Source organism: Martes martes (assembly GCF_963455335.1).
Source record: "Martes martes genome assembly, chromosome: 9".
Taxonomy (NCBI): Eukaryota; Metazoa; Chordata; class Mammalia; order Carnivora; family Mustelidae; genus Martes; species Martes martes.
Genome location: NC_137896.1, coordinates 118,552,779 through 118,561,375, shown reverse-complemented (window position 1 = coordinate 118,561,375; position 8,597 = coordinate 118,552,779). Strand labels below are relative to the sequence as shown.

Here is an 8,597-nt window from a genome sequence, read left to right as displayed (position 1 = left end):
GAAGCCGGACGGAAGGGGCGGGACTTGCGGCGGAAGTCCTTCCCGGTCGGGTCACGTGGGAGGGGGCTGGAGGCGAGGGCAGGTGAGTGCCGGGCGATCCTCCTTTCAGGGCTCAAATCGTCGCGTGCCTTTAGTGCCCAAAGCCCATGTGACCTGTCCAGGCCCAGAGAATGACAGGCCCTATTTCCGGTGTAGAGTTGGACTCAGGAAGGATACGGGCCGGTTCCAACTAAGTAAATCTGGTGACCGACCAGACTCTGGGTGAAAGCCAAAGCAAACCTGCCATTATGAAGTGTCTCGGTGTGGAAGGAGGAGGCCCCCCAGGTGGCTCTGCTTCAGAGATGGGGTGGCGGGTGGCTGCCACCGAGATTCCGCAGCCGCCTACAGCCTTCCTCTATGACCTGATTGTCTAAGGCGATCCCCGTGACAGGAAGCTGTCCAGGAAGCATCCCTCCTGAGGCCTCTGCCCCTCTAAGACGTATTGGAAGCAGGACGAGGAGAGGGAGTGGACACAGGGGAAAGTCAAGGGTGTCTTTAATTGTGGGGAGGGGCGGGGGGTGACCCCCCTCCCTCTCCTCTTGGCTTGACAGGAATCATGGCACTCTGGCGGGCATACCAGCGAGCCCTGGCCAATCACCCGTGGAAAGTACAGGTCCTGACAGCTGGTGAGTGAATAGACCTGAGCGGGACCAGAGCAGCCTGATTTGGGAGGCAGAAGCTCACCCCACCACACCTTCCTCATTTTCTGCTTCTTTTGAGCCCCCTTGAAGTTGTCTCTCATCCGAAGTTGTCTCTGATCCGAAGTTGTCCCCAGTCTTTTGGTGGGTGGGCCCCCAAGGCTGTTCTTAAGGAAGGGTTATATCCTGCTGTAAAGTAGAATCTGAAAGTCCTCAGAAAGCTGAGGAGTCATCCCTTGGGGTTAAAGGCATTGCCCCAGGAGACCTTAACTTAGAAAGCTAACAATAGCAAATGCTTGTCTAACATATTAACAGTGTGCAAAACACTTTCAACACATTATCTCATAGCTCTGCACAAAGATCTGTGAGCTAGGATCCCTTGAGTCCACATTAGATTACACACCTATTAAGTGCTGGGATCAGGACTCTTACCCGTTTATTTTTCTTAGTTTTTTTTTTTAATCATGAAATAATATCTTAACATAGAAAAGAATGGTTAAGACATGTATGTATGGTTTAAATAGTATTAAAACTGATTATTCTTGTATCAGTACCCAGCTTGAGAACCCTTGAGCACCTATCCTTAATTCATACAAGCCAAGAAATAACTGCTTTCCTGAGTTTTGTTTATACCACTCTTTTTTTTTTCTTATAGTTTTACTACCCTTTTATGTATCCCCAAACAATATACTAATCAAGGATTTTTGTTTACTCCAAATCCAGTGAGTGGCTAGCACCTCACAAAGGTAACCCAGTGACTTAACCTGTATTTGTTACCATCTTTACTTTGCGCATTAGCTAAGAAGTGAGGGGATGGCACAGAGATACGGTAAGTTTTATAGGGGGGAGGACCAGAAGCTCTGAGACTGTTGGGGCAGTGCAAGAGTGATCGGGTTAAGATGGGATCTTGCCTATGTTTAGAGGAAGAGGATTCTAGGGAGGTCCATGGGCTTCTTAGAGGAAGACTGTTGTGTGGCAGGCTATGGAAGCCGGAGGAACAGCAAGCCTCTTACTGGAACAGCCCCACCTCAGCCCTAGAAACTTCACTGGGTGACTGACTGGCCAAGGAATGGACAATTTTGCCCCTTCCTGGGCCCCTCTCCAACCCCTGTGCCCAACCACCCCATGTCCTCAGAGTGTCCGTCAGCCTGCATGACTCACCTGGTTGCGTGTGTGGTGACTCATTCTGGACTGTGTGGCTGCGATGGGGACTGACACGCTGGGCCCTTTGCCAGCCTCAGACTCCCTCGGGGCCCTTCACTGCTGGACGGAAGTTTCCCCCTTGTGGCATCAAGAATAGAGAGGGAGAGCTAGTCCTTGTGTTTCCCTATGCAAGGGGTGTGCAGTGGACACGGGGAGGAGCTAGCCTTCAGAGGGGCCGTTGCGCAGATACATGGGCTATGCTGGGGTGCTGGTCTAGAAGCACTTTCTAGGAAGCACTTTTCTCTTTTTTTGTTTTTTTAAAGATTTTATTTTTATTTATTTGACAGACAGAGATCACAGGTAGGCAGAGAGGCAGCCAGAGAGAGAGGAAGGGAAGCAGGCTCCCTGCTGAGCAGAGAGCCCGATGCAGGGCTCGATCCCAGGACCCTGGGATCATGACCTGAGCCGAAGGCAGAGGCTTTAACCCACTGAGCCACCCAGGCGCCCCTAGGAAGCACTTTTCTCAGATTTCTTCCCCGCTGCTTGTGTTTTTGGATCAAACTGCAAATAAAGGGAGGAGGTGGGTTTAGCTCCCCAGGCTGATCTTAGATCCTAGCGCAGTGCTTCCTTCGTAGGGCCCGCTGGGGTAGCTCCTCACACTGGAAGACAAAGTAGGGATTTCAGACTTGGAGTTAGAAGAGCAGGATTTGAATTTAAGATCGTAGCCCTCAGTAGGTGCCCGAAGAGAGACAAGTAAGTGAGTAAACCTCTCGGAGCCTCAGTTTCCTCATTCAGGAATTGAGTTTAGTTAGCTGACCTCACAGAGTTAGTGTCAGGGTTGTCTCTGTGAAAAGGCTTTAGAAATTAAGAAATGCTTAATAGACACAAAGGCTCCTGGGCTTGGCCCTTTCCATGACTATTGTTAACCCACACACGGCAAGCTGTTTTTTTTTTTTTTTCAGTTTTATTTTTTAGAGAGAGAGAGAGCGTGTGTGCACAAGCAGGAGAGGCAGAGGGAGGAGGAGAGAGAATCTCGAGCAGACTGCACGCTCAGAGCAGAGTGTGATGCAGGGCTCGATCTCACGACCCTGAGATCATGACCAGAGGCGAAATCAAGAGTAGGACGCTTGGGGCGCCTCGATGGCTCAGTGGGTTAAAGCCTCTGCCTTCGGCTTGGATCATGATCCCAGGATCCTGGGATCGAGCCCCGCATGGGACTCCCTGCTCAGCGGGGAGTCTGCTTCCTCCCCACCCCCGCCTGCCTGTCTGCCTACTTGTGATCTCTCTCTCTGTCAAATTAAAAAAAAAAAAAAGAGGACGCTTAACCAACTGCACCCCCCCAGACACCCCAAGTGGTTCTTTTTCTGGTGGTGTTTTGGCTGTGTTTGTTCCATTTGCCTTAAATTTGAACATGGGTGACTATCTCAGCCTTGGTTCTCCAAGTAGCAGGGCCTGGGGCTTTGGTGCAGATACTTTGTAAGGGAGTAGGAAGTCGTCCCGTGGGGGAGGAGGGCGAGCCAGTATGAGGAAGATCACATTGCACACTGCTTAGGGCCCATGGCTGCTCCATCCCTTAAAGCTGACTGAGAAGCTCTTTGAAATGCCTCTGAGGACTATAGGGGAGAATAGCCTTTTCTGGAGAAAAGAAACCTTTGCCCACCAGCTCTCCTCTCCCATTGGTCAAACACGTGGAATGTCGACCCCTGTGTGCAGCGCCCGGGTGAGGCATCCACTGCACAGCCCTGGGTATGACCCAGGTTGAGCTGCGGTAGTGGGCGGAGTCAGGATCAGAAATGGTTCAAGAGAAGTGTCTGATAATGGGTAGTGTTGACCAAGCTAAAGTCAGGAACAGAGCATGCTGGGAAAAGGTCCACTGTGTGTTCCACACAGCCTGAGTCAGCCTCTTCCCGTCCTTTCTGGAGGGCCCTTCCAGTCTCCATTGGGCCCCAGGCCCAGCTCCATCCATTTTTGGCCGCTCTAGTCCTGCTATGGGGCAGCTGAGCTGCGGCAGACACTGGTTTCCCTGGAGTCTGAATTCTGCCAGGCGTGGGTGCTCAGCAGGCACGGGAGCGTCCAGTCCTGCCCTGACACCATAGAGCAGGAGGCTGCAGCAGGGGCAGGGGTGATGTTCACTGGGGTCCCCGTGGTCAGTAGTAGAGCTGGCCTTAGAACGGAGCACACTTCCTAGTGCTCTGCCCTGCACTCAAGACTATGGGGCCCCGGAAAGCTGAGCGTAGCCCTCACTGGTCTGGCTTACAAACCTGAGAAGCTGCAGAGCCCTCCATTTTGTCCCATTTTCTAGCAGTAGGACAGCTTCGGGCCAGGAATGGGGAGAGCATTCAGACCAGTCCCCCAAAAAGCACTCCCCCCTCTCTTGCTGCTAGGCTTCCGTTGCCTCTGGGGTCTATCAGAGCCGGCCCCCAGCCCAAGCAGCCCTTTAATTGTGGAGACTTCTGGGGAGGAGAGAGTCGGTAGCACTGCTGGCCCCCTGCCAGTAGCTCTACCTGTCGCCCAGGCCTCTGATCCTCAAGGGCATGCTTCCTGCTCCCCATTCCACCTTTCTGTCCCTCAACCTTCTCATCTTCCATTAGCACTTTATTTTCTTGCAACTAAGACCCCATACACAAAAGCCACGAGAGGAACATAATAGGGGAAGTAGGGAACTAGGAAGACAGTTTGGAAGTTGGGGCTTTTCAACTAGCGGGCAGGGGGTGGTCCCAAATAGATCGGTGGCCAGAGGCAGCCTGCTCCCCACCCCCTCACTCCACTGAATCCGGTGGGGAGTGACGGCATGAGAACTGGCACCTACCCAAGGGCATGATGTCACACCTGCGCCAGTGTCTGCCTGCTGGGCTCCTCGCCCGGCCTGGCATCGGGCATCAGTGCCCGCAGCCCCTCGCTCTGCCCCATCAGGGCTCGGGCAGTACGTCTTTGCAGGTCTCCGGCTCCAAGCCCCTGGAAACAAGTCCAAGGCAAGGGGAGCCTGAGCACTGAAAGATCTAGACCAACCAAATATGGCAGGAGGACTCCCAGAACCAGCTGGGGCCTTTTTGGGCTCTGGCGCTGGGGAAGGTGGAAGGAGGAATCTGAACGTCAGCTCTTCTTGCCCAAACTTGCTTGGGCGGAGATGCAGGCCTGCACTGTGCTCAGACCAAAGCCTTCAACTGCCCCGGGGTTGCTGCAGGCCCAGCGCCTTGATGGCCTATGGGCAGAGGAGGAATGGCTGGGCACAGTTTTGTCTGAAATGGACAGGGCTGGCAGGGGCTCCCCCCTCTCACTGCTGCCTTTCCACCTGATGGGCATGGTCTGGATCCTGGAATCCGTCTTTTTCCAAGGCTGCTGGCTCCCTGGACTGTGGTTTTCATTCCTGCTCTGCCTTTAGCTTGTTGGGTGACTGTTGGCAAGTTGGGTAACTGTTGCCGTCCCTACAAGGTGACAAGGAACAGAGAGGGTCATCTCCAGGGCAGTAAAAGACAGGAAGTGCATTAGTCTAAGATGTGTCTTTGATGTGTGGCCTTTGGGGCCTTGCTTGGGCAAGGAATCCCCTGGGAGTGGAAGGCACAGGGGCCTCTTGGCGCCACTGACCCATGAGCCCACGTCTCTGCCCCTGCCGTGATTCCCTAGCCTCCTGTTCCTTGAGAGAAGGCCTGGGTTCAGCCCCAACTCTACTCCTTACTAAATAACCTCATCTCTTAAAGACGTTAAATGGGGGTGTGACCCCCACCTCCCAGACCTTTCGTGAGGATTAAATGTGTGAGATCCATTGGTAAACTGTAAACATTTTGCCTAAGTAGAACATCAAGCTGTTAGGTCCCTTCATTTAAGAAGTGACTGCCTTCTGTTCTGCCCTCTGCGGGCCTTCTCCGGGTACCCTTGCCTTGATGCATGGCCACAGCAGCAAGCCCTCCCTGGGGGAGGTGAGGCGGGGAAAAGGGAGATGAGTGCTAACCATGTGGAGCAGGGAACAAGCCTCCACTTTCACAGGTCCTCACACGTGGGCCTGGGGGCTCCTCATGCCCTTCCCGGAGCGGGCCTGTTGTTTGGGACTATACATTGGCGTTTTCCCTTGGTTGGTTTTCTGAGCACCTGCCAGGCCCTTGGTTAGGTGTGGTGGAGGATAAGAGAACAGAGGTGTCTAGGATTCTCTCTTCGCCCTCTGGGAGGTCATGGCTAGCAAGTTCTGGGAAGAGCCTCCAGCACTTTGAGAGTTTCAAGGAGAGGAGAGGCAGGACCACCATGATGGGTGCGCTGGGGCCCCAGAGCTGCTCCAGGGCTGGGAGTGCCAGCAGCTGAGGCCAGCCGTGGGGGTCATGGGGGTGGTGGCGCCAGCCCTCAACCTTCCCCAGCTGCCTGGGCTGCGGCTGCAGCTCTGGGGCAGGGCTTTGCGGCGGCTGCGGGGGAAGAGCTGTGAGTGCACAGCCAGCGTGGACGTCAGAGCCTGCTCTGTACCAAGGGCTAGGGTTAAAGGATGTGTTTGCCCAGCGCTGATTGAGGGCACAGGGACCATGGTGGCTGAGGGGCTGGAGGGGGGGCTCTCATTACTCAGTGATACGGACAGGCGAGCCGGAGATCACCTGGTCACTCCCAAGTGACCCTGTGTGTGTGTTTGCTGGAAACCATCATGCCACCATAACTGACGGGGGGCTCGGTAAATAGTGACAGTTTCTATCTTGGTTTCTGGGTGTGGGCATCTGACTAGGTTTGCTTGGGAAGGGGGTGTCTGTATGAATGAGGGAAGGGGAAGCAGGTACAAAGGCCTGGGGTTGGGGGGAATGGCTATAATATCTATTGTCTCCCCAGTCTGAGGTTGTGAATGGGGGGATGTCTGGGTTTACCTGATTGTGCTAGGAGGTGACCAGGACTCCTACTTGTGAGGACTCTTACCAGTTCACCCAGTCGTCTTCCTGCCTGGGACCATGTAAGCACTCGTGCTTTAGAAAATGAATTATTCTTGCTGTCCTTCACAAAGAGAGACCCCAAGACCAAGGTGAAGGACACTTTCCAGGCTCTCGCCTGGGACTAGGGGAGAAACCCCAGAGTTCCTTACCATTCTACACAGGATCTGTTCACAATATGAGTCCTGGAAAAATCACCATGTAGGAAGTCAAGCCACCTGGTTCTTGTCTTGGGTCTGCCACTTACTGGGTATGTGAGGTCCCAGACCTTCATTTCTATACCTCAGAAATAAGGAGTTTGGATGGAATTATCTGGAAGGCTTTTCCAGTTCTTTTTTTTTTAAGATTTTATTTATTTATTTGACAGACAAAGATCACAAGCAGGCAAAGAGAGAGGAGGAAGCAGGCTGCCAGCTGAGCAGAGAGCCCGATGCAGGGCTCGATCCCAGGATCCCAGGAGCCTTTAACCCACTGAGCCACCCAGGCGCCCTGCTTTTCCAGTTCTGATAGTCCATCGTTCTCAGTGCCAAGCACCTTAGGTTCCCCTCCATCTGCAGTCGCTGACTGTGACTTCCCTTTCGGACTCTCCCTTTTGGGTCTGTGGGCCCTGGCCTGAGGAAGGCTGCTCAGCTCAGTTTCTAACATGACACTTTGAAGCGGCAGTAAAGGACTGGCCATTTGCCCCAGAATTCATCTCTTAGGGACTTCCTTCCCTCTCCGGAATGGCAACCTACCTCCAGGAGGTATCCTGACAACACCTGTGTACCCTGCGCAGGGTCCCTGATGGGCCTGGGTGACATTATCTCACAGCAACTGGTGGAGAAGCGAGGTCTGCGGGGACACCAGGCTCGCAGGACCCTGATCATGGTCTCCCTGGGCTGTGGTTTCGTGGTAAGTTCTGTCTACAGTGGGGTTGCTGGAGGACTGGACGGTGGTCTTAGTTCCATGTCATTCTTCAGTTTCGCTTGGCCTCCCCTGCATCTAAGCCAACCTTAGATAGGATTTGGTTTCTAATCCTTGAGAGAGGAGCCTTGTGATGCAAAAGCCAAGCGCTCCCCTCGCCACACACCCTCTGTCCTCTCTGGGGCTTACTTTCAGGGCCCCACCATAGGAGGCTGGTACAGGGTCTTGGACCGCCTCATCCCTGGCACCAGCAAGGTAGACGCGCTCAAGAAGATGCTGTTAGATCAGGTGAGCAGAAGGAAAAGGGACTTGGGAAGCAGGAGTTGGCATGGCGGGTGGGGGTGGGTGGGTGGGAGATTTCTGTGCTCACAGAACTTTAATTTCTCTCCCCAGGGGTGCTTTGCCCCATGTTTTCTAGGCTCTTTCCTCTCACTGGTAGGAGCACTCAATGGACTGTCAGCCCAGGACAACTGGGCCAAGCTGCGGCGGGTGAGCAGGGCAGGTGGGGGACGGTCTCCAGCTGGCAGCCTGGCAGTCCCAGGGGAATGAGGCAGGCTACGTGGGGAGGAGCCGGTGGGATGCAGACAGAGCCCCAGGCTCGGGCGAAGACAAGCTGGGGGGTGCGGTCGGAGCGTAGTCTGTTTTGGAGGTGCTCTGCAGACTGGGAGGTGGGCGCTACTTGGAAGTGTGTGCATGGGTAAGTTTGTTTCTTTTGTGTCCCCAGGACTATCCTGACGCCCTCATCACCAACTACTACGTAAGCACTCTCTGCAGCTGTCCAAAAGTGCCCAGGGATGGGGGTCCTCCTGCCATAGAAATCCCACAGTTGGGATGACTCTTGTCCCCAGTGTGGGCCCTGTGCTCAGGGAAGCACTCACCCGTTCACCTTGTTCTTGTCTGCAGAAGCTGGAGTAAGGCCAGTGAGTCTGGGGGTCGGGTGAGGGAGGTAGCCCCCCAACCTTTACCTTCTTTCTCTTGT

At 54.1% G+C, this 8,597-nt stretch overlaps 1 protein-coding gene across 3 annotated transcripts in view; it reads left to right on the top strand.

The window, feature by feature from the left end:
* The first annotated feature begins 41 nt into the window (after window positions 1-41).
* Window positions 42-8,597, top strand: part of MPV17 (mitochondrial inner membrane protein MPV17) — a 10,535-nt gene continuing 1,979 nt past the window's right edge. Inside the window, exons 1-6 of one of the 3 annotated variants that reach the window (XM_080812754.1) lie at window positions 42-82; window positions 591-665; window positions 7,083-7,606; window positions 7,814-7,906; window positions 8,012-8,107; window positions 8,343-8,375. In XM_080812754.1, coding sequence (XP_080668880.1) covers window positions 7,499-7,606; window positions 7,814-7,906; window positions 8,012-8,107; window positions 8,343-8,375 — 330 coding nt within the window. In that variant the 5' untranslated portion in view covers window positions 42-82; window positions 591-665; window positions 7,083-7,498. Of the gene's footprint in view, window positions 234-590; window positions 666-7,082; window positions 7,607-7,813; window positions 7,907-8,011; window positions 8,108-8,342; window positions 8,376-8,597 lie in introns of all 3 variants that reach the window. The other 2 variants (XM_080812752.1, XM_080812753.1) reach the window with 2 other exon arrangements.